The 27,026-nt window shown below is 34.9% G+C and overlaps 1 protein-coding gene across 2 annotated transcripts in view; it reads left to right on the plus strand.

The window, feature by feature from the left end:
- Window positions 1–21,618, plus strand: part of LOC129260939 (putative divalent cation/proton antiporter TMEM165) — a 33,424-nt gene extending 11,806 nt beyond the window's left edge. Inside the window, exons 4-9 of one of the 2 annotated variants that reach the window (XR_010296648.1) lie at window positions 4,260–4,435; window positions 12,427–12,609; window positions 14,902–15,007; window positions 16,286–16,360; window positions 17,989–19,417; window positions 19,526–21,456. Coding sequence is in view for 1 of the 2 variants with exons in the window: in XM_064114197.1 (XP_063970267.1) it covers window positions 4,260–4,435; window positions 12,427–12,609; window positions 14,902–15,007; window positions 16,286–16,359 (539 nt within the window). In the remaining variant the exon portion in view is untranslated. Of the gene's footprint in view, window positions 1–4,259; window positions 4,436–12,426; window positions 12,610–14,901; window positions 15,008–16,285; window positions 16,361–17,988 lie in introns of both variants that reach the window. The other variant, XM_064114197.1, reaches the window with a different exon arrangement.
- The last annotated feature ends 5,408 nt before the right edge of the window (window positions 21,619–27,026 follow it).

Here is a 27,026-nt window from a genome sequence, read left to right on the forward strand (position 1 = left end):
TTGGTTAAGAAATGTATCATCCACACTTTGCCACTTTCCACCTGGGTTTTAAATGAGTTCCCAGTACGATATGAAAGCCAATGGAGTTTATATTATGCCTATCAATTGAGTTTGAAATCTCGCGCTGAAAAGCTCCACATAGAGGGGAAAAATCTATTCTTTGCTTTGTGTACTTTTGTGTTTTGACTGTTCTTTCCGGTGGCTTCTTATTTAGAAATTTGTCAGTATTAGTAAAAGTATATTATATATTTTCATCCACACTTGACACTTTGCCACTTTCCATACATACCTAGTAGGATGCGAATGCAAGTATATACTCACAGTAATTCCTTGTTCAGATTATTTCACTCACATCCAGGGCATAAATTAATCGACGGCCAGGCCGTTGATGCCCCGATAACTGGCCGTGATGCCCTTGCAAAAAATGATCAATTCACGGCCAAAAAGGCCGTGCCCTTTTTTCAAAACTGGTCATGCCCTTTCTCAGTGTAAGATTGAAGTTTAAAAAGTTCTCCCATATATTTCACAAGCAAAATGCACGTGGCCTGGCCTGCCTGCCTGTGTGGTTGGCTTGCATGATCGGAGGAGATTTGCAAACTCTGAATCAAAGTGAACAATCTCACATGATTAACAGTTTTTCCAACAAAATAATCGCAAAATCGACAGGAAATTTTTATAATTACATGTAATGGATTCTCAGATTAATGATTTGGTGATGTAGTCAGAGGAGCAAGTTATTGAGTTTTCATTACTAGATCGGTCTAGTTGGGTCTAGTTGTTCAGCTTTTTTTTTTAGTCTTCGCACCGTACTGATAACAAGAAGACACGGCAATGGGAAGAGAGATGCCTAGCCTGTGTACATTGTAGGTGTGATGCCGCGATGTTTCACCTAATTTTTATGTTTGACAATGTTTTACTTTGAAATTTTATTAGTTTCTAGTACATTTTATTTTTCTAACAATTTTTAAATGTATTATTAAAAAAACAAATATCTGTAAGATTTTTGTTAGATGATTACATTTGTTTTGTTTGCTTGAAGTTTGAATTTTTTCCCCTCTTTAATTCTTTCTTCATTTCTTTCTTTATTGCTTTCTTTCTTTCATTTTTATCTCTTTTCTACCCTTTTTTCTTCATCTTTCTATCCTTCCTGCTTGCCTTTTTATTGCCATCTTATTGCAAATCTTTCCTAGCTTTCTTTCCTGATCCTTTCTCTCTCTCTGTTCATTTTTTGTTCTTTCCTTCTTTCCTTTTTTACTTTCCTTCTTTTATTTCCTTTCTTCTTTCTTTCCTTAATTTTTTTGCTCCATTCCTCTCCTTTTTTCTTTTCATTCTTCCTGTCACTCCCTCTTTTTTCTTTCCTACTTTTGTTCTTTTCTTGCTTTCACTCTTTTCTTCATTCTTTCCTTCCTTTCATTCCTTTTCTTTTCCTTTCCCTTATTCTTTCTTATCTTCCTTCCTGATTTTTCTTTTTCTCTTTTTTTTCCATTCCTTCTCTCTTCCTCCTATTTTTTCTGAATTCTCTTTTCCTTTCCATCTATCTTTATTTCTTATTATTTCCTAGCTTTCCTTCCCTTTTTTCTGTGTTCATTTATTTTCTTCATTCTTTCCTTCTTTACATGTCCCTCATTGTTTTTTCTTTCTTTCTTTCCTTCTTTCTCTTTAATACTTCTTTTTTTAATTTAATTTTTTTAAATTTCCTTCATTCTTTCTTTTCTTAAAATTTTCTTTGCTTCCTTTTCCCTTCCTCTCCCTTTTCTTTTTGTTCTTTCTCTCCTTCCATTATTTTCTTTCTTTTCTCATTCTCTCCTTCCTCTCTTTTATCCTTTAGTTCTTTCTTTATTTTCTTTTTTTTTTCCTTTTTGCTACTCCCTTCCTTCCTGTTTTTCTTCTTTCTTTTTCTCAAAGAATGAAGTCACATTTTTAATTCCTTCATTCATTCTCCGTTTTTTTTTGTCTCACCTGCATAGCAGAGTGAGACTATAGGCGCCGCTTTTCCGACGGCGGCGGCGGCGGCGACGGCGGCGGCGGCGTCAACACCAAATCTTAACCTGAGGTTAAGTTTTTGAAATGACAGCATAACTTAGAAAGTATATGGACCTAGTTCATGAAACTTGGCCATAAGGTTAATCAAGTATTACTGAACATCCTGCCTGAGTTTCATGTCACATGACCAAGGTCAAAGGTCATTTAGGGTCAATGAACTTAGACCATGTTGGGGGAATCAACATCAAAATCTTAACCTAAGGTTAAGTTTTTGAAATGTCATCATAACTTAGAAAATATATGGACCTAGTTCATGAAACTTATACATAAGGTTAATCAAGTATCACTGAACATCCTGCATGAGTTTCACGTCACATGACCAAGGTCAAAGGTCATTTAGGGTCAATGAACTTTGGCCGAATTGGGGGTATCTGTTGAATTACCATCATAACTTTGAAAGTTTATGGATCTGATTCATGAAACTGGGACATAATAGTAATCAAGTATTACTGAACATCCTGTGCAAGTTTCAGGTCACATGATCAAGGTCAAAGGTCATTTAGGGTCAATGAACTTTGGCCAAATTGGGGTATTTGTTGAATTACAGCCATAAATTTGAAAGTGTGTTGGTCTAGTTCATAAAACTTGGACATAATAGTAATCAAGTATCACTGAACATCCTGTGCGAGTTTCAGGTCACATGATCAAGGTCAAAGGTCATGTAAGGTCAAAGAACTTTGGCCACGTTGGGGGTATTTGTTGAATTGCCATCATATCTCTATAAGTGTATTGGTCTAGTTCATAAAACGTGGAAATAAGAGTAACCAAGTATCACTGAACATCTTGTGCGAGTTATAGTAGTTTTCAAAATCAGCACTGCTGCTATATTGAATCGCGTGATGCAGGTGAGACGGCCAGAGGCATTCCACTTGTTCTTACCTTTTTTTTTCTTTCTCTCTTTTTTTTTCTTTCAAACATTCATTCATCATCCCTTCCTTTCTTTTTCTTTCCTTTTTTCTTTTTTCTTTATTTCAAAGAATGAAGGAACTTTTTTTCTTTCCTTTATTATTTCTTTCATCCTTTTATTCTAACTTTCTTTCTTTTCACTGTTTTTCTTTTTTTCCTTCATTTTATTTTACTTTATTTTCTCCTACATTTTTCTTTCTTCTCCATTCATCACTTTTCTTTCTCTCCTTCATTCTTTATTTCACCCATTTGTTCACCCTCCCTTCCTTTTCTTTCTTTTTTTCCTCTCTTTATATTTTTCTTTCTTTCTTTTCTTCTTTTATAATTATTATCGGTGATTCCCTTTTTTATTTTGTGCCACAGTCACAAAAGTACATGAAAATATATGAGAGAGGAAATCATTCAAATGGCATATTTGACACACTAATTTTGGTCATGGCCGGCAAGATAAAATCACTTTGATTTTTTTTTTTTTTTTACAAATACAAGGTACATCAGTTCATGTTAAAAAGAGGAAAAGGCAATGGTACATGTCCATAGAAGAGCAATTCTTTCCTTTAAATGGTAAAATCTTGTTTTGAAATATTATTTGGGGGGCAAGTGAAATATATATTCAGGCAAGTATTGTCCAACTATTTAGAAATAAAAAAAGGTTATGTAGCAAGCACCCTGTACAAGTTAATACATTCGACATCTAAAAAAAAGGATACCGAAAAAAAAATGGCTTTTGATGCCCTTCTTGGAAAAAGATTTTGGCCTTGGTGCCCTTTGTAGTGGCCTTGGTGCCCTAAAAATATGAGGTATTTCAAGGCCAAACTGGCCTTGCCCTAAAAATGACGAAATTTAAGGCCTGCACATCATTATGAACATGTCAATATAAACTTTGTTTAATGACTTTTGTGTCTGAATAAGTTTTTTTTTCTTCATTATACGAGTGTACTACAGCATTGCTTTTTTATCAAGAATGAAAATCCATATTTTGTTCGAAATAGACACCAGAAATGAAATACTCCGAAAATTTGTTTTGCCCAATTGATCGTGGGCCCGGCATCTGCTGTGCAGCACCAGATCAATGAGGCTCTATCCCTATAATCGTTGAACACCTAACAGGGTAGCAGCAACTCCCATTTTTAACGTCTTTTGGTCTGACGCGGCTGGGGTTTGAACCCACGACCTCCCAGTTGTGAGACGGACGCTCTACCAACTGAGCCAACACACCGGTTATACGATTTTCATTATTCCCCCCTAAGTTTGCATTTATTTATAACTTCCTTTCTGAAAAACTTTTCTTCTTCATTATTGTACTACAGCGATGCTTGGTTATGCAATCACCATCATTCCCCGCAAGTTCACGTACTACGCCTCCACGGTGCTCTTCTTCATCTTTGGCATCCGCATGCTCCGGGAGGGGTGGGGCATGTCGCCCGACGAGGGGCAGGAAGAGCTGGAGGAGGTCCAGGCTGAACTAAAACGGAGGGACGAGGAGGTGAGATATCCAGTGATTTTTGGTGTTAAAATGGCATGTTTTAATGGCTGATTGTTGTAGATGCATGTGACCCACCCAGTAGTTCTTTAAAATAAGAATGGAAAGGATTCTGGGGAAAATTTCACAGGGGTCAGGGCACCCCCCCCCCCCAAATGCTCAAAAGAGCCATGGAAAATGTAAAAAAAGACCCCAGAGTATCCCCATCCACTGCAATGTTCAGCCTATCCACTGTTGCAGATTTTGGGAATAGGGGTGTGAAGTAGCCCCCCAAAATGATAAATTAATTTTGCCTGGAAAGATTAGATCTTTAGCATTGTTTGTCATCCATGATAATGCTTTTTCACATCTTTGATGCCCTGTTAAAACCTTGTATTTCAAAATGTAATTTTTTAAAGGATAGCTGATGAAAAAGTTGTATTTTAAAATAATGACAATGGTGGCGACCTCTTATCATCTGAAAACAGTCTCCTAATTTTTGTAGAGAGCTTATTTTAGGTACTGGTAGAAAAAAAATGTCACTTTATGTCATATTCTAAATAATGCATTTTTTTCTGAGCTGTTTTATTATTTTGTTTTAATTTTTAGATATAAGGTTTAACAGTATGCTAATGATATTTCTGATCTCTCATAAATCACCTGAGATTACGCCCTTGGTCTTTCACACTTTCATAATGCACAGATTCTTTTACATGTAGTATTTGTTTTGTTCGATGTTACTCTATATTATATTAAAATTTGATGTTCTTGTACTACAATATATTTGTTATGGTTGAATAAATTGAAAATTAAAGTCTGTCTTTACCTTGGTAAATGGGTACTAATTATCTGAATATCACTGAACATCGTAGTCTAGTGGTTATGACTCTTGTCTTTCAATCAGAGGGACGTGGGTTTGAATCCCAGCCATGGTGTGTTTTCCTTCAGCAAGAAATTAACCCATATTGTGCTGCACTCAACCCAGGTGAGGTGAATGGCTACCCTGTAGGATTTATCCCTTCACGCTTTCGCGCTGATATATAGCGGCTGAGCTACCACCAGGGTAATAATATACCAAATATGAAGCGCAATAGTAGCTGCGCTATATTAATTGACATATTACTATTACAATATTTCAAAAGCGTAGTATGCATTCTTACCCATTAGAATTTAAATATGGCATTTGGCAATTAGGATTGAAATTTAAATCTAGCGCTCTCTCTCGTTTCCTTAGACTTACTTGCGTGGGAATTATGTAAGTCAGAGTTTACAGCTTTCTGCTGTTCTATTGCGAGTTGCATTTCATTCATCCTTTTGTTAAAGGTCAAGTCCACCCCAGGAAAATGCTGACTTGAATAAATAGAGAAAAATCAACCTAGCATAGTGCTGAAAATTTCATCAAAATCAGATGTAAAATATTAAAGAAAGTTATGACATTCTAAAGTTTCACTTATTTTTCACAAAACAGTGCTATGCACAACTAGGTGAGTCATTCGATGAAGTCCATCACTCACCATTTCTTTTGTGTTTTATTGTTTAAATTATACAATATTTCATTTTTTTATAGATTTGACAATAAGGACCAACTTCACTAAACCATATAGTATTAAACAATGCTAATTCCATATGTTCAGGGAGGAATTAATTGTTGTATCACTTGACAATGAGGAAAAAATTAGAATATTTCATATAATAACATACAAAAGAAATAGTGAGTGGATGATGTCATAGTCTCCTCATTTGCATACCATTTCATTTCATTTCATTTCATTTCGTTTATTTCCATTTTCAACAATTACAGTTTATTTTGTACATTTTAACATATAAATAACAAAACATATTTCAAGTATTCCTGTACAAAAATTATATTCAAGATTATTACATATCAGGTTGGAAATGGAGGAGGCTGCTAAAAAGCGGAGCTTGTAGAGTGCAGCCTCCTAATAAATATTCTTGTAGTTGCATAACATATAAAAATCAAAATAACAACTAGAGCATGAACCAGTTAAATTAAAAGGAAATAGGGGAAATTAAAATAGAAAAGGAAATAAGAAAAAGAGAGATTAAAGGTCTCCAGAATCCAGCCCCAGCACTCACAGACGGACCTCGTTGATCAACAGGAAAACGAAAGAGATGTAAAAGCGTACGTGACATGATAATCATGTTTGATTAAAAAAAAAAAATACAAGAGTTTGAGTGATGAAGAGTTAAATTCAATGGTTATCTTGGAGAAATTTTTTGAACTTATATTTGAAAGAATTAAGGCTTGGTGATTCTTTGATGTTTTTATTAATAGTTCCCCAGAGTCTAGGGCCTTCAAAAGTAAAAATAGATTTTGCAAGGATGGTCCGGGGTAGTGGTAAATGGAATTCATCTGATTGACGTGTGGGATATTTGTGAAGAGTTTTGTTTTTGTTAAATGAAGAATTAAATATGAATGGTAACATATTATTGTTTAGCTGATACATGAATTGACCTAAGTTATATTGGTACAGTGTTTTTATTTTTAGAATGTTGTTGTTAAAAAACAACTCATCTGTGTGAGATCTCCAGGACAAGTTGAAAATAACACGCAATGCCTTCTTTTGTAAAAGTAATATTCTATCAAGGTAGGTTGAGTGTGTATTTCCCCAAACAATTGCTCCATAATTTAAATATGGTAAAATTAATGTTGAATAAAGCATTTTTAGGGAGGAAGTTGGAAGAAAAAATTTGACTTTGTTAATAACACCAATATGTACGACATATAAAGTCAATGTGTGTTTTCCAAGATAATTTGTTGTCTATTATGAGACCTAAAAATTTTGTTGTAGTAACAACTTCAATGTCTTTATTGTCCAATTTGATATTAGATGGCAATTGTTCTAAAGAATTGCTAAAAAGCATGCATTTCGTTTTTTGTACATTAATTGACAATTTGTTAGCCCTAATCCATTGTACCAATTTATCCAGTTCAGTGTTCAGTACATTTATTAAAATATCGGGGTTAGGATGAGAGTATAGTACATTTGAATCATCTGCAAAAAGGACATAAGATAATATTTCAGAGGAGTTCTGGATGTCATTTATATAGATTATGAATAAAAGAGGGCCCAGGAGGCTGCCTTGGGGAACACCCCAGTTAACATTTTGTAGAGAAGAATTTTGTTCATTTATGCTTACGAATTGTTTACGATTTACGAGGTAGTTTCTGAACCACTCCAAGGCCTTCCCACGAACTCCGTAATTTTCAAGTTTGTAGAGCAGTATTTCATGATTTATAGTGTCAAAGGCCTTGGAGAGGTCCAGAAAAACACCTATTGTATGTTCAAAGTTGTCAATAGCTTTTGTGATTTTGTCAATAAATGAGAGAGTGGCATGAGATGTACTATGTTTTTGGCGAAATCCAAATTGAAAATCAGAGATTATATTATATTTATTCAAAAAATTTAATAATCTTGTGTAGATCACCCTTTCCATAACTTTAGACAAAGTAGGTAATAAAGCTATCGGTCTATAGTTACATACATTAATCTTTTCTCCTTTTTTGTGCACTGGTATTATCTTTGATATTTTCATATTGTCAGGCACGACGCCATTACTTAAAGAAAGGTTGAATATGTATACTAATGGATCAACAAACCAGCAAGGATGTGCATAGAACTGTTTTGTGAAATTAAGCAAATCTTTAAAATGTCATAACTTTCTTATTTTACATCTGATTTTGATGAAACTTTCAGTGTTATGCTTGTTGGATTTTTCTCTTTTTATGTAAATCAACTTTTTGTTGGGGTGGACTTGTCCTTTAACCGATTCTTCAACAACGCTTGTAAAGCAATCATTCTGTAGGATGTCTTTCATAGTTACCAGTATCAATACTGAGTTAACAATTTTGGAAGCGCATAGAGACTATAAGAGTATAATTGATACAGCTCATACAAAGTTTCTTTTGATTTGATTGGTTGAAAGGTCTTCAATATTAATCCATTTTATGCTGCATGCTTGATTTATTTTCCATTTTGCACGGCGATCCTGCATTCTTTATTTTTCCATTGCACGCTAGAGCTCTCTCCCTCAGTGTATACCACTGAGCATGTATTTGTCAGACACACATTAATGTGTGTGTGCGTTTGCGCGCACAAAGTATTAAGCGCACCAAACTAAGCTGACTGTGCGCACTTAGATTCATAAATCGGTGCACATGATAAAAGAATGAAAGCAATAAACTGCTTTCATACATGGGGAAAATATATTTATCATAGAAAATGAGCTGCCGGACATAGGCTTATATTAATTCTATCTAGAGTTATTTTTTTCTTCTATTTTGTCACATAACATGATCTACATACTGTACATGGTGGTAAAAACTGTTCAAATTAAAAACAACATAATTATTGTTGATGATTTGATATCTACTGTATTTGTTATTGGACAGGAGTTAACCTTAACCTATCTCTATTAAAGTTTCTTTATTGTTTTCTTGCATGCAATATTGTCCAGTTCATCTAGTTTCAGTTTATATTTTGCTGCATTTTCAGTTTCAGATTCTATTTTGCTGCATGCATGCATATTTCTTTTTATTAGTGCTGTATCATTGTGCGTCTTGTTTTCTTGAGTTTATATTTCCTATTCTTGTGCATGCACAGAACTCCCTCAATCAGGGAAATAAAAGTCCACCAAACCATATAGAAAACCATGTAGATGGCGACATAGATGAGGTCAGTAAGGGTAGGGTTCAAAGCTCATTCCACCGACATGGGCACACATATTGATCACCGCTATCATTGCAGGAATTAGGATTATTCATTCTTTGTGCACTGTATAATCACCAACATGATAAACGCTCTTAAAATTTTATATTTTCAGGTTATTGTACAGCTCACAAATTGTTAATGTATTGTATCATGACATGCATGTGTTTTATGTGTACAATGTTTGTATGTTTTGTCTTTTACAAATGATTACTTTGTAATTGTATTGACATAGGGGATTGTATGTACTTGTACAGTGTTACAGTGTATGTATACCATTTATGTCCTATAAAAATCTTATGTTAAGGAGTAAAATCAAGTGTCTCCTTATATGTATGTAAAAGAAAATTGTATGCTATATATAAGTAGAGCATACATGTTCATGAAGTACTTTACAGCGGGGCAATATGTACAAAATATGTACATCCAACCCCCTATATGTGGAACCTTCAGGAAATTTTCTGTCTCTGATTTCTGGATCTTTTGACAGTCTGTAATCTTCTCAAAGGACCACGACTTGGTCAGTCTATGAAGTGAAGCAAGACGTACAAAAAGGTTGATTATTTTTGCCCAGCAGCGTTTATTTTGTGCTCCCTTTTTTGTGATGGACCCTTTAACTGGGGGGGGGGGGGGTTAAGACACATTTTGCCAGTGACCTCAACTGACAAATTACGTTACAAGCTACTGACATCCTTGCTGCTGATTGGCTGAGAGCATGTTTATTTCTAAAGATCATTGACTGATTTGTTCATGAAATACTCCTCCCCATCCCTGAACTTTTCACTTGTCAACTGTCTGTGTAATCAAATATGCAATGTATTTATCCTTCATCAGGCATTTTATGTAAAGTGAATATTTAAGCATCCCAGTATATTTTGTATTGCATACTGTCTCTTTGTATCCTTATTGTACACTGTATTAATTTATGGTAATTGCTGAACAATCTTTCAAAGGGTAAGACACTGGCTTAAAATAGACTAGAATTTTTGATTGAATTTATATTTCAGCTCTAACCCCCTTCCCCTCAGGCCATCGATCGCAAGATCACAATGAAAATCAGCAAGCATGTTACCCATAGCTTATTCTACAGCACAGAGATGTAAATTTCCCCTGGGGGGGGCCACTTACATTGACGAGTGGATACCATGCGCGACCAAAAAAACACGCAAAAAGGATGTCTTTTTGAAGATAGGGCACGTTACGTACGTAACGTGATAATGGTGTAAAAAACACAAAAATAATGAAAAAAGGGTATCTATTCACTAGGAAAGCTACGTGTTCAGGGTCAAATTTGCGGGGATGATAAAACAAAATTAAAATATTTTTTGCCCCAACACTACGTGTTTAGAGTCCGATCTGCGCGAGGTGTGGAAGGTGGGGCCGTACTTAACCAAATGATGTGTAAAGGTAAAACTGACGACCGATGGACCCGTGACATATCACTGTACTTGTTTAGGGGTTCATTTCAGGGAAAACTTGTCAAGAGTATCGTTTTGTTTCTAATACTTGTTCAGGGTAGGGTTTCACACGCCAATATAGGAAATACGTGTTTAGGGTGCTTTTCGAGACCCCATAGTCACGCAGGGTATCCACTCGTCAATAAAAGTGGCCTTCCCGGGAAATTTCCTCTTTTTTTGTCTCGCCTGCATACATATGTAGCAGAGCGAGACTATACATGTAGGTGCCGCTTTTCTGACGGCGGTGGTGACGGCAGTGTCTTCAACATTGAAATCTTAACCAAGGTTAAGTGTTTGAAATGTCATCATAACTTAGAAAGTTTATGGATCTAGTTCATGAAACTTGGACATAAGAGCAGCAATGTATCCCTGACTAGGCCTACCCTGTGCGTGTTTCAGTAACATGGCCAAGATCAAAGGTCATTTAAAGGTCATTGACCTCTGGCCGTGTTGGGAGTATGTGTTGAATTGGCATCATAACTTAGAAAGTTTATGGATCTACAGTAGCTCATGAAACATCGACATAAGGGTAATTAAGTATGCATGATTGTTTTGTGCATGTCTTACATGTAGGTCACATGATCATGGTCAAAGGTAATTTTGGGTCAATGTACATAAATTATCATATGAGTGTTTTCTTCTGTGAATAATTATTCATTAGCTGTTTTCAAAGGCAGAACTCATGCCATATCAAATTGTGTAATGCAGGCGAGACTGCCCGAGGCATTCCACTTGTTTCCTTTATTAGGCGGGTTATAAGTGTTCCATATTAAATTGGTGTGTATTATTTTTACAGTATATTGATACTGTATATAGTTCAATATTTTGTTACGTTAATCCTTGCTGTATTCTGTCCTTGTATATGTACACAGACACTGTACATGTATCATCCTTACATTAAATATTGTCAGGAAACCAGTGTATATGTCTGCTTTGTCTATCCTACCATGGGTAGGTCCATGATCCTACATTTACACTTTAAATGTACATGTATATAGCGTGAAAGTAACATTTTGTTTCGTATTTACACGTACATCACTCTGCAAAATCACCGTGAGTGAACCAGTGTTCGTAAATTATGAGTACATGTGTAAGAGAATGTATTGAGATTGTATTATTTGTATGTTGGAAATATCAATGATAAGGATAGATCCCATTGAATATTTTGTTTGCCCCCTCTTCTCCCCCCCCCCCCTCCCGCTCTCCTTTTCCATTGTCATTCATGGCTGAAATTTGTGTTTTACTTACATTCCATTGCAAATTACAAACCTTTTTTCCAATTTAGCACTGCAGCATGAAACAAGTATTTAATGTGTATTTGAATAGATGTTAATGAACATTCTCAACTAATGCATACATGTATGAACATATATGTCAGGTGATATTGCATTCTTTCTCTTATGACTGAGAGAGAGAGAGAGAGAGAGGGGGGGGGGGGGTTCAATCATGACACCAAGCTCTAGCAATAGAGTTTCAGTTTGTCAGTGCAATTGGTGCCCAATTCAATCAGTAACTGAAAAGTGAAATACATTTCTTTTCCATTAAAACATTGGGAAAGAACACAATGAAGAAAAGAAACAAACAGTGTATTCAAATTTTTTGACATTTTCAGCTTCCCGTGAATTTAACACAGAGTACACCATGGCCTAATAAAGTTAAGACTTTTGAATATGATCAGTGAGTTTTGCAACTTTTTTCCCCTTTAGACTTCATCATTATTCAAGGGGACAAGGGGATTTGTCCACTCCATACTTAGGGGGCAATGGGGGCATTCACATTTTAATGAATACATGTAAATATTTGCTCGTACTGTATCATTTGCTTACAGAGAGAAAAAGAGATGAAATCTAGTATGACCCAAGATCCAGAATCGGGGATAATTAGAGGAGGATACAGGCGGAGAGTTTTAGGCATCTTTTCTCCTATCCTATTGGAAGCCTTCACGCTCACATTCTTAGCGGAGTGGGGAGATAGGTCGCAAATGACTACCATTGTATTGGCAGCTAGAGAGGTAAGTGTGAACATGCTTATCAACCTGTACCAGCCACACAGAAGCGTTGTTAGCGCTGACGTGGCACTAACACTAGGCCCAGTTTACATCTTTCATACAGATGTCAAAAGTTGATCCAGTATTAAACACCCTTTACACGCTGTTGTGACATGTTAGGCATCGCTGTGACATTACCGGTTGTAACATCTCCTTTGTTGGCGTTTTGTTAGCCCTAACAACGATTCTGGTCGGCCAGAATAGGCTTCTGGTGGTCTATATGTGAACACATTCTTGTCTTTTCAGGAAAGTCCCCAATTTAATTATTCTCCTTCAAATGAATACACTGCATGCATAGGCATAGATGATTGTTAAAATTGTATAGTTGAGTAATTTCATGAGGACAAAGAAATATTAAAATCGTCTTGATTTTTAGAACTTTGATATATAAATGTGTCATTTATAATTCATTATTTTTGAAAAATAATTTATATTAAATCAGTTAGTTTTTTTGAGGTGCAATTTAATTGGATTAACTTTTCGTGACCAAATAGAGCTTACATGTATATTAAAAATATAGAAATAGCTTTATATTTAGCTATTTTGTATTTGTAATGTGGGGGCATTATTTTGTAATAACCCTTAATCTTCCTAAATGTCTTGAAATGTTTTTTTGATAGCTTGCAATTATTATTTCTCTCATTTTATACACAACTATGTTTATCGTCAACTTGTCATTTACAAAGTACATTCACTCATTATGAGTCACTGTATTAGTAATATACCCTGGGCTTCACAGATACAAAATGGCTGAGAAAAGTCAAGACTATAGGGAGATTTGATAATGGCCTTATTAACATACACTGTGCGTTATCAGAGAATAAATATTTACATCCACACTTTGCAGATAGGGATCACTTGACCTTTTAACATGTAATAGCGATAACCATTGTCCTATTATCAGCCAGTGAACCTAAAAATGACATTAATAACCAGCCCTGTCATGTTATGTACAAAATAACTTGATAGAAAGCAAAAGATGTTTCACCAATTGTTATTGACAGTTTATGTTGGATGTATCTTTCAATGTAATCATTGTGGATGATTGACAGGTTTAACAACATCACTCTGATTTGGAAAAGTGTGTTGACCTTATCAATTAATAAAGATAGTTTGAATTCGGGGGGGGGGGGGCTTGTTGTTGGGATGTTTGAATTGCATTATGAATCATATTGCAGAGTGCTACCTTAATTAGTGATCTGTGATGAAACTATATGTACTTCATTACTTTTGTATTGTTTTGTTAATGTTTGTGATTGCTGTTTCGATATCGTAATATGCATAGCATTGTGGAGAGATCATGTCTTATGGTTGACACAAGTTCCCTTTCCTATTAAGTCTCACCCAACTTCAATAATTGGCTGCCGTTCTTCAGACTCAGGCAGCCGTGCTATTCACAACTTAATAGGCATTTTTAGAGATACATGTAAGCCTAGCCTAAGTAGCAAAATTGAGTTAGGCACATGCCGTCAGTTCACCCTGTTTTAGAGGATGTGGCTTTAAAGTCACTGTTTAACCTTGGTAGGCACATTTATGTCGGTGAACTTGCATTAGTCGACCCGCCATGAGTCAAATATTGGGCCAAGGGAAGTCAATCTTTTTTTAGACCAGAAAGTCACAAGGGCTCCGTAACACAAAGGTTTTAATTAATCGCTAGATGAAATGGCCTATCCAGATCGTCGTTGCATGCGCATTTTGCTCAGTAGACTGACTAGGAACCGATCAGAATTGTTCTTTCATATTCATTCATTTCATTTATTTCCATTTCTTGTAATAAACATTCAAATACAATCAAATATTTACAAAAAGAAAACATATGAATATAAATACCAAGAATATGGGGGAGCCAGCAGAGGCCATTGGCCTTAATATTAGTGATTAATGGCTAACCTCTGAGTGACGGGACCCAGATTGTGCAAAACATGTGTTACATTCATGTATACAGTGGTGCGCAAAAGTTGGTGAACCTCACCAAAAAATGATATATTTAAAGTGTTCAAGTTCTGCCATGTTTTAGATGATTGTAAAATCAAGTGATAAAATGTTACAAAAGTTTGTTTCTCTGGTCTCGCCGAGCATTGTATTGCTGTTGAAGGAGTGCATTTTGTGAAAGCACAACTGTACATGTATGTATACATGTAACTTTTCTGGGTTGAATTTCTCCTATTTTCTCCTATTTCTCCTGAAAGAATTTACTTTTAGGCAAAGTTTATGTCCTGTATGAATATTTTCTGTTATTTGTTGTTCTCTCTCCAGAATGTTCTTGGTGTGACGTTAGGTGGTACATTAGGACATGCCTTCTGTACAGGATTAGCAGTAATAGGTGGTAGGATGATAGCACAAAGGATATCAGCGAGAACAGGTCAGTATCTTTAACAAATCACCTTAAATATTGGCATTCAAGTAGGGATTTGGGGGCCAACCCCCCCCCCCCTCACTATCCATAAAAATTGTCCAATATTTTATGTCATATTTTTTTGGAGAATTCATTATATTGTATTTTTCATTAAGAAATATAATATTTTGATTTCTCTCTTTACTCTTTCCCAAATTTTCAAAAGTATTTCACCAAGTCCAAAACTGTTCCTTGTCAAAATGTTTGACTCATCCCTCCACTGACTATGGATAGTGCAAGGCAATCTAAAATGTACTTCCAAGACCAGTTGACAGTGAATTTGAATTCACCTTCTGTATTTATTGAAGTGATAGTACTTCTCTATACAAAAACATTTTTTTGATCAACCCTTTGAACCCTGAATTAGTTGGGACGATCGTGACCCTCGCCCTGAATTATTTTTAGATATCAAGATTATCGGCACAATGAAGGAATACACGATATTTGAAACAAATGATCTCCTATTCTTATGATTAGAGCCCAGCAATGTCAGCGGCACCTTACTCCGCTGGTACCCGGCTGGACACTGTCGATGTTGTTTAGCTTCCCACTAAAGATAATCTCAAACTTTGTCTCAAAATCACTGCTTTGAAGGAAGTAAAATTCAACAATAGCTTACACATAGTCCATGTACGACTCGCCCTATATTATCGCATGAGCCTCCTTGGTAAGGTAGTATATTTTGGTAAATATTTATGCAAGAACCTTATAAATGAGAGCCAATCGTCGACAAAATTATAAACTATAGTAATTGACTGGATATCTCTAAAATGGCGTCATTTTTACAGGTCACCTGATATCTGAAACCCTTACTATCGAATCACATGATTTAAGGCTGGTATTCTGGCTTTTCGGGTTTGAAGGGTTAAGTGATGAAATCAATCCTCTCTTGATTTTCTGTTGAACTTCTCAATTTTTAGTGTTGAAATCATCAATCCAGTTGAGTGTTTCATAAAGTTGTTTGTAAGTTACAAGTAACTTTACGAATGACTGGTGATCCTTTCTTGTGTTAAAATTATAAACACCAGATTTTCATTGATGTTGATTTAGTTCCTAAGAAAGGGTCACTAGTCATTCATAAAGTTGCTTGTAAGTTACATATGAAACACCCACCTGACTTCCTTATGTTGATTTCTTTCTTTACTTCTTGATGCAGTTTTATTAAATTTAGTGTTGAATAAATCCTGAGTTTCTAATTTCAATTTTTTTTATTTTCTTCCCTATTTTGTTTCATTCTCACCACAGTAACGTTGACTGGAGGGGTCGTCTTCTTAGTGTTTGCTCTATCGGCACTCTTCTTTTCACCCGACGATTCATGAGGTGCACGCCGTAGCTTTAAGTAGTTTAAAAACATTACTTTTTAAAATATTCTATCTGGCCTATCCATTCATGTACCTTCGTCATATCAAAAACCAATTGAAAGATTAATGAAAGTAGTTGCAATAAACTCTGATTTGATGAGAGTGTCCGCAAAAAAAAAATCAAGGTTTATTTTCACCATATTATGCTAGATTAAGGTCTGGTACAGTTACATAAAATGAACTTTATGAAATTATGAAAACTAAAGCTGATAGACAATCAGACTGAAGATCACCAACACAGATAAGCACACGTGGGACAGTATATTATTATACCTTGGAAAAATTCCCAACATCGGGGTGGAAAACAATGCTTATTTTGCTAATTTTTCATTAAATCATTTTTCATTAAATCATTTTAAAATTGCTATCACACCCGGCATTTATCTTGAATTCGACAAAGGCACTGATGTTTATAGCCCATATGTAAAATTGACTGGTTGAAGGTCAAGCTTAAGCTTGCAAACTACTAGAGAGCATTTCATGAAGAGTTCAAACAGTGATCTCCACTGTCTGACTTGCTCTCTGCCAATCGGATGCAAGGATTTTCAGTAGCTTATAACAGTCATTAAAAATCACAGACTATTTGTTTTATGAAATGCTCCCCTGGCGTTTGTCCATTGAGTTGCTGCGTTCACTAATCAATGAAGGGTTTTCACTATCACAGTTTAATTTCATTGACATAAAGTTAGGATATGAATGTCAATATTGCGAGAAAGCTAAAATAAAAATAAAAGAATACCAAACGTTGTGCTTTCAGAATGTACTTCTGTTCCTTTGCTCGTCAGAACACCTGTTTCATAAAGCTGTTTGTAAATTTATGCACAACTTTGCACACAACTGGATCATGCTCTTAGGTGCCAAGTCAGTTACACAAGGATATCAGTTAGCACAAGAAAGGGTCACCAGTCATGACTGGAACATGTTCTTAGGTGCTAAGTCAGCTCCATAGGGATAGATCATGTAGCACAAGAAAAGGTCACCAGTCATGACTGGAGCATGTTCTTGGGTGCTAAGTCGGTTACACAAGGATATCATTTAGCACAAGAAAGGGTCACCAGTCATGACTGAAGCATGCTCTTAGGTGCTAAGCCAGCTGCATAGGGATAGATCATGTAGCACAAGAAAAGGTCACCAGTCATGACTGGAGCATGTTCTTGGGTGCTAAGTCAGTTACACAAGGATATCATTTAGCACAAGAAAGGATCACCAGTCATGACTGAAGCATGCTCTTAGGTGCTAAGTCAGCTCCATAGGGATAGATCATGTAGCACAAGAAAAGGTCACCAGTCATGACTGGAGCATGTTCTTGGGTGCTAAGTCGGTTACACAAGGATATCTTTAGCACAAGAAAGGGTCACCAGTCAATGTGTAAGGTCATTCGTAACTTACAAACAGCTTGATGAAACGCCCACCAGAATGGGAAAATATTTCTGGAATTCAATAACATTGGACAGATTCTGACCTTCCAGTCTCTCTGACTCGGGCCATGTGGTGCTATTTAAATTCAAAATGTTTTAAAGAGCTCCACAATCAGGTGGGATAATTATCCTGGCCTCAGCAGAGTAGCTGTTTTTCTGTGTCTTTCAGGGAATAAACCCATCGCCGGCATCCCATTCACCTCACATGGGTTGAGCGCAGAGCAGTATGGATTTTTTTGTCAAAGGAAATGAATGTCTTGGAGGAGGATTTGAACCCATGACCTGATTAAAAGACTAGAGTCACGACCACTAAACTGTCACCCTTTTTGTATGATGGTAGTAAGAAATGTATGTTTCATCGTATTATCAGTGGAAAAAGATTGGACTTTTTAACAGCTCAACAAGTTGTATAAGTTAGCTACAATTTGTATCTTGCTTTCATTTGATAATAGATCGAAAGTATTGCAAATATAGACAACTCAAATTTGCAATTAATGCCAGAGAAACTTTTGTCTGTCCGGTCCGTTGGCAATATAAAGTTTGCCAGAAAATGGCAGAATTGTATCGCTTACAGGCACTGAAATTGCATATATAATTATGTTGAAATAGTGTGTTGGAGTTTGTTTCAATATAAAAGTTTTAAAATAACCCTGTATTTTACCATTATGGAGCTTGAATTTATATATATCTGGAACCATGCAAGTGAGTGTATGTATTGTTGCTTCCATCTTGTGCATGTTTCAAATCTAGTTAGCACTCATGTTGTATGTGCATGGCGTAGACCGTCCAATGTCATTACTGTTCATATCTAGAATGGTATACATGTATGTGCCCTGTGGGTATAAATTATTGGTAGGAATTTCAGTCAAAATGAACAGCGGAGACTTGAAAATATTCTAAACTATGTGTAACTAGATCTTTAAAATCATGGTATCACTTTCATTTCCTTGAAAATAATAAAGCAGTTCAAGACAGTTTTGAAAATCTGCTAAACAGCCACCTTGACTAGAAATTCAGTTATTGATTTAACATGAAGGGCTGCATGTAGGCTTTTGTAACAAATATACTGGTATTCTGAGATGAGAAAATAAATCAGAGAGAAGTCTTTAGTATGCATTTTTTTTCTTATTTATGGATTTATTTGCTTCCAGTAGCTGGTAAGTGAGGTAGGTTCAATTTACAGGATTACATATGAAATATTAGCGAGTCTTCCCCATGTGATTAGGTTGTAAGGTTCTAAATCTTGTTTTTCAAATTGAAAAAAAAATGCAATGGATAAAGAAATGTGATGCAGTTCACATTGAAACTGGGGATAATTTGCAAACTATTATTTACATGTATCTTCTGAAAAACATAATTTTTTTTCGAGATATGCTCCATTGATAACTTAATTGTACATTGCAAAGGTATATTTGTGATTCAGTTATACAAGTCATGTATTGTTTTTTATATGTTCTGTCATTAGTGCCAGTATCCACCCAAGTTTTCGACCAATCAGAAGCCTTTTAATGTGTCTCGTAAAATATATGCAAATAGCAATATCCTATTACCTGGGAAACTTTTAAGTGAAACCAGGGGGCAGATTCATAAAGCAGTTGGTAAGTTAAGAGCGACCTTGAGAATGACTGGTGAACCTTTCTTGTGGAACATCCAATGCACAATAATGTTCATTGGCGATGGTTTAGCGCTGAATAAAGGTACACCAGTCGTTCTTAAAGTCGCTATTTTATGATCAGCTTTATGAAACACCCACCAGATGAAAGAGAATGCTAAGCTTTAAAGTGATATGTCGTATATATGATTGAATTTATTATGATTAATCATCAATTTTTGATTTAGTTTCTTTATCAGGGACACACTGCATTAGATAGTGGATTTATTTTTACACATTCATAGGCCCTTTCAATACAGCTCATATCTATTATACATGTACAGAGCTATTAATTATAGCTTTAAAAAATTGAACAATCACTGAAATTTCTAAATTGGCATTGTGATTGAAATGTAATGGTTATTTTTTCGATTGAAATATGGCAAATTTCTAGCTTTTAAATACATTTTCATCAATCTCTAGTTACATGTACATGTACATCTGGATACTTCAACTGTATAAAGTAAAATACCGCAGTGAAATGAAAATATGAATGTTGCCAATTTGCAGCATGAAAGCTGATTAAATCCTTAATAGCTAAGGCCGGTGACAGATGATCCAGTATTCTTCAGTTGCCAAGGAATTAGTATAGTGAATTATGTAAATTTTTTACTGAACTAAAGAGAAAATATATACTGATGAATATAAGATGTGTGAAACTTTTCAATTGAGGTGGCCATTCCTCCCTTAATCAGGCTTCAGTGTCAATGCAAAAATGGTTTTAATGTATAATGCTACACAATATGTACAGTCGCACCAACGAAACTGACTCCAAAGCGATCGATGGTATGTCATAGGAAATAATGTAAGAGATATGATCGGTCTGGAGTCGGTTTCGTTGGTGTTGCTGTAGCATAATGTTTTTGAACACTGTGGAAGCTTGTGTCCAAGGAGCTGGATATCACCAATGTGATGGTGCATTGTATATCAAATGCAACCAGGGCGCCGTAACATAAAGGATAGTGATTAATCGCTAAATGAAATGACCAATCAAGATCCTCATTGCATGCGCATTTTGCTAAAAGTAGACTGACTACATGTATGAAGCAATCAGATTTGTTCTTTGAAATTAGCTATCAATCGCTAACCTTTTTGTTACGGGGCCCGGGCCCAGGGGGTGTTTCACAAAGATTAAAGGGTGACTCAGAGTTGCACTTAAATTTTGGTTATATGAAGAGCTTATTCCCAAATGGTACTCCATCCATCTTTGTTACTTCAGAGAAAAAAAATGCATTTGTGTACAGAATTTTGTACAGGTGTCTGGAAAATTGATATTACTAGGTGCATTTTTAAACGGTTGTTTAAAAAAATTGAGGTTAAAGCTTTTGTGCAAAGACAGGTGCCTCAGTGAATAATGTTGGTATATCAATATTTCAATTCTCATCAAAAGCGGATGTAGTACCTTCTGGAACTAAGCTCTTCATAATGTAGTTCACCACCAAATTAGCCAGATCATGCTCACAGTATGGCACTACAACGTACATGTATCTATCAATCAAAATTACAAGCATATGTGTGTTGGCATTAAAGCATGACTCTAATTCACACTTAAATTTTTGTGAAACACCCCCCTAGAATTTAATTGAGTATTTTAGTCGCTCTTAACTCTCAAAGGAATAAATACATTTAGCCCCCAGCTTTTTATTCAAGGAATGTAGATATTGTTCATTCATAAAGATATTATTTATGTATATGTGTGAATATATATTTTGGATGCAAGTCATCTCATTTGTATTACAAGTGTTTGATGAAGTCGAGAGCAATTATCAATGCATGGTGGACTTAGGGTTGTCTGGAAGTACTTGGAAGAAAAGTTACCTTTGTTACTGTTCATCATGATGTACATGTGCACCTGTAGAAAATCTTTGCATTTTCAATGAAACCTGTCCACTGATATTTAAACATGTACATGTAGGTGTGTGTTTTACCACACAGAATAAATGAGAACAATTTCTACAATAAACTTCAATATTTGGAATCTCTGAATTAGTGGAGGAATTTACTGATGCTATGATGCTATGATGCTGTCGTGCCATGTAGCAAGAATAAGTTATCGACGAGTTTCGTATCGAATGTCATTCAGTCTGTAATCCAAAGTTTTTATTCCGGTTTTGTCCTTGTTGAATGAGGGTGACCAGGGGCCCGTCTTACAAAAAGTTACGATTGATCCAATCAAGTAACTCTATGGAAATCCATCAGTGTCATAAATTTTTCTACGGGAAATTTGCACAATGTCCTTTGTAAAAAAAGAGAAGCACAGTGAATTTTTAAGAAAACAATGCATGAATATACATCATAGCTAGAAAATAGTTTGAAAAAACATGCATAATACATGTTGATGTTGCTGGCCGTCCATAGTTGCGATTGATCGGATCAGTTGGAACTCTTTGTAAGACGGGGCCCAGATTCACCTTATGATTGCGACAATCGCCCTTACCCCTACCCTCTCCCTCCACTTTCCTCCATCCACAACCCATCTCTGCTCTCCTCCACTGTATCTGATCTCATCTGTTTTGTTTGTAATGCATCAAAAATAATATAAACATTTTTGTAAGCTTCAAGGTTCATATATGGTAATTCCTCAATTAATGGCTTATGCTGCAGATTTGCATGTTCTGAAATACTAGTCCACTGACAAACATTCCACACAATATACATGTAGATGGATCGAAGCAAATCATCAGTGAATTGCAGAAGATGTGACAATCTTCCACAAATTCACAAAAAGAAGTCCCACAGTATTGACGGGACATACATATTGGGCAAATTGCAAGAAACCAACAACTTTTAAATTTTGCAAATCAAGAGTAACTCCTAAAATCAGGTTTGATGGAGAGTGGCATTTGAACACAAATCAAATACAAATTTGTGTGCAATGAAAGGATTTTTTTGCTTGAGAGGAGCATTTCATCAGCATGTTTGTCCAACAAGTCCTTGATTATGATTGGCTAAGAGGCACTGTTACCATAGTAACTGTCAGATAAAACACTACTTGTCGGATAAATGTTTGACAAATCCTTTCACGAAATGCTCCCCAGGACTAACATTTGATTTGTACTTGAACATTGGTTCCATGTAATACCAATGGTCTTTTGGAAAAGGAAATTGTAATATTTTGCATTTATCCCCAGTTTATTTCTGGGCATTAACATGGAATCGCACAAATTAACCAGCATTTCAGAAAAAAAAGTGTTTGTTGTGTAGCAAGAGCCAAGAGAATGGTAGCTTTATAATGCTGTACATTTTCCTGTGTAGCCATACTATGCATGTATGAATCATGTTTTTGACATTAGATAAAGTAGTCTGGCTCTACTATATTATCACTTTTTTATTGAAAAGCAAAGCTTGAAATTACTTTCAAAGCATTTGCATAGACTCAGTATGATTTCAATTCGTGTCTAACTTTGCATCTGTAATATTCCATACTTTCATTTTAGGTGTGTGATGCTGTGTGCTATATTTCGTTATAGCCCTCTTAGAGAAATTTTACTAGATCATTACATGAATAATTTCAATCTGAATTTTCAGTGACTTTGACTTGAATGATTAATTGAAAACCGAGCCCTGTTGCCTGTAGTTAAAGGGGAAGTTCAACCTGACAAAAACATTATTGGAAAAATAGCAGAACAAATAATGAAAAAATATTGGTGAAGGTTTTAGGAAAATTCAATAAAGATTAAGAAAGTTATCACCCGGAATAACTAATTTTTTGTATTTGCGATGTCACATACGAGCAGCTGCCCCATGTGTTATGTAATATAAATGCATACATTTCTTTTTTTTTTTTAACGGTTTATAATGAATAGAATTTTTTTCTTGCGGGAGCAGGAGTGATATAATTTGTTTGTTGATATCTGAAGGTACAATAAAAATATTTTAATTTTTTGATAAAATGACATTTCATTGAATTTTGTAATTCACGATACATTGGAAGCTGTATGATGTTACAAATAAAAAAAATGACATTCAGATAACTTTTAAAATCTTTAATGGAATTCCCTCAAATTTCACCAATATTTTTTTCTGCTATGTTTACAATAAACTTTTTGTCAGGGTAAACTTCCCCTTTATTATAATGACAAAATTCACATGGAAGTTTATGCAACATTTAGGACCCAGCATTGCTGATATTGTCATTAGGTGTGGCCTTTAGATACTACAGGTGATTCTTTTGGAACCGTGAAAAAATCTGTTTGATGTAGAAGATGTAAATAACACGTTTGCATATTCTGGTCTGAAAAAAAAAAGAATGCTTCGGCTTTGATATGGAAGGTCAACATAAAGGACAAGTCCACCCCAACAAAAAGTTGATTTGAATAAAAAGAGAAAAATCCAACAAGCATAACAATGAAAATTTCATCAAAATTGGATGTGAAATAAGAAAGTTATAACATTTTAAAGGTTCGCTTAATTTCACAAAACAGTTATATGCACATCCTGGCTGGTATGCAAATGAGGAGACTATGACGTCATCCACTCACTATTTCTTTTGTATTTTATTGTATGAAATATTCTAATTTTCTCATTGTCAAGTGATACAACGATTAATTCCTTCCTGAACATGTGCAATTAGCATTGTTTAATACTATATGGTTCAGTCAAGTCGGTCCTTATTGTCAAATCTATAAAAATGAAATATTGTATAATTCAAACAATAAAAAACAAAAGAAATAGTGAGTGATGGACATCATCGACTGACTCACCTATTTGTGCATATCACTGTTTTGTGAAAAATAAGCGAAACTTTAAAATGTCATAACTTTCTTATTTTACATCCGATTTTGATGAAATTTTCAGCACTATGCTAGTTTGATTTTTCTCTATTCATTCAAGTCAGCATTTTCTTGGGGTGGACTTGACCTTTAAGCAGAGTCTTATGTTTTCCTTATGACATGTTTTATCAGGAGTTTGCATTCAAACTGCTATGATGATTACATACTCCTATAGAAATGCTACAATTTTTGGGTAATATTTCATGTACAGTATATCTGCCTTGAATTGTACAATAACTACATTCAGTCATGTAAAAAATTAAAAATACTGAGTATTTTTCTGTCATAAATTCATAAATTCGACAGAATTATTGAAAGTTTGTTAATGCTGAACACATGGACAATATTCATATTTTGCATCCACATTTGCCTTGTTTTGTGAAATCAGCATTGGCGCATATAGGTAATATGCGCTTGTGATTGCGCACTCCAAAAAAAAAAAGGGGGTGGGGATTCGGGATCCCCTTGCGGATTAAACCTTCACTGTGAACCTAACTCTAGTTCATAGTTTCACACCACTGTGCATAATACAATCCTCTCCATTGAAAATGCATTTGAAAAATGGAGTTGGACAGTGAAAAATGGAATTGGACAGTTTGTACATCATCTCTATTTCTAATTTCATTTGTATTAAGAGGACTATCAAAACTGATATTCTGAAAATTTAAAAGTATAATGTTAAATCAGTAGGTACATGTATGTTGTATTGTAACTTTTTATTTGGTTGCTCCGATGCCTTATACTGTGTGCTGGCATTGGACTCTGTGTGTACATGTACATGTTCTTGGACAAATCGAGTCAAGATATTAAAAATCAATATTACATATTTTGGGGTCCATATTTTTTTTATCAAGCCCTGTTACAAGAAAGATACAATCGATTTTGAGGTTTGTCGATAATCACAGCCTTGGGGCAAACCATGCATTTAAAAGTCAAGTCCACCCTAGTAAAAATGTTGATTTGAATCAAGAGAAATTCAAACAAGCAAAACCAAAAGCTTACCAAAATCATGAAAAGCTTACCAAAATCAGTATGTAAAATAAGAAAGTTACAACATTTATTACAGGACTCTATGTCCATGATGCATTGACTTGTGATTAATTTCATGTTTAAATAAGCGATGCCGATTGGTTAATTGCCAGCAGTATGAATAACAACATGAAACAATAGATCTTGTTTCTTGTAACTGATAATGCTATGCCAAACTATTTCCTCCCCTACTGTACGATATAAGAAGAATTCCTTTATTTATGTAAAGTTGGATAATGCGTGATTGATATAGTATACATATTAAGTTGGAACAGCGATGCATATGAAATTGATGCCATGTATATAATACATTGTACATGTATTACTTTGACAATGAAATAAAAAGGAATAATCTTGCAAGGAACTAATTTGACTCTTATCTTGATTTTTGTGTGCATCTTGTTTGAAGATATTTCTTTATTTTTATCTTACAAAGGTGATTGTAAAAGAAAGCATATATGGATACCAATTTGTCAATTTCTTTATAAAATGTTAATTGTAACTACATATTATTCAGCCCCCCCCTGGATTTCTGTCTTAAATCGTCAGTGATTTTATGAACAGGCTCAAACGTAATTTTTTTGCATATTCTGAAAGCCAGTGATTCACTCTATCGATTTGCCAAATTTCAGATAAAAAATTTTATTATTGAAAGAATAAGAGCATCATTAAATTTCTTACGAACCATTTCAACTCCCTCCTCAGACCATTCTTTGTGTACTATAAAGTCTCTGGAATGGTGCGCTCAGGCCAAAGACCCAACCTAGATGCTGCGCGTATATGGTTTGTGCTGCTAAAAAAACAGTGCGCATGGTTTTACCCCGTTTGGGTCAAACTTAGCAGCCTCTGAAATGCATACATGTGCACTTCATTTCAAATATTGAAAGAATGAAGATGAATTGCAGACAAAATTTTGTATATTATAAAGGAATAGAATAAATGCTTTAAATTGGTATAAATAATTGATCTGGTTTCTTTCAAAGTGTGAAGTTATGAGCGTCTGAAAAACATCCAAACTTGAGGTGATTATCTCGAAATATTTTGGAGACCAGCAGAGGTTTGAGCCAGTTCGTAAGATCACTGACGAAAAATGGGGATTATGAATCTCTGATCAAACAAAAAATTCATCTTCCAACTTGGAAAATAGTAAATTTAATCATGAGATATACAATCATTGATTACCTTATTTGCATAAAATAAGATATATTACCATATTGTGAAATTAAGTAAAAAATTTTGAATGTCATTAATTTTCCTTTCTTACTATACATCTGATTTCGATTAAGTTTTCAGCATTCTCCTAATTTGATTTTCTCCTTTTATTCAAATCCATTTTTTGTTGGGATTGAATTTAACAAATTGTGACCAATTCTTCTGCGCAACTGGGTTTTGACACTTAAATTCGTCATGTACACATGAATTGTTCAGATTATATTAGGTGTTAAAATAGGGAAGAACAAGTAACTGATGAAATAACGTAAATGAAATGCTATAAATCATTTGTCTATGTTAAAAGATATGACCAAGAATTTTTTTGGGGGGAGGGCACCCTCAATTCATGAAATATGAAAAATGCTCCTAAACAGCAATTTTACAAACTGGGGCCAAACATAATAATTTGCATGTTTGCATCATGAATATTTACTTGCATTTAGTGGTAACTACAATTTTTTCAAATAATATCAGTGATGACACCAATACACACGGAACACACATCACCGACACAAATCAAATATTACAATTATACCGCAAAAG

The sequence above is a fragment of the Lytechinus pictus genome, unplaced genomic scaffold (assembly GCF_037042905.1).
Source record: "Lytechinus pictus isolate F3 Inbred unplaced genomic scaffold, Lp3.0 scaffold_19, whole genome shotgun sequence".
Taxonomy (NCBI): domain Eukaryota; kingdom Metazoa; phylum Echinodermata; class Echinoidea; order Temnopleuroida; family Toxopneustidae; genus Lytechinus; species Lytechinus pictus.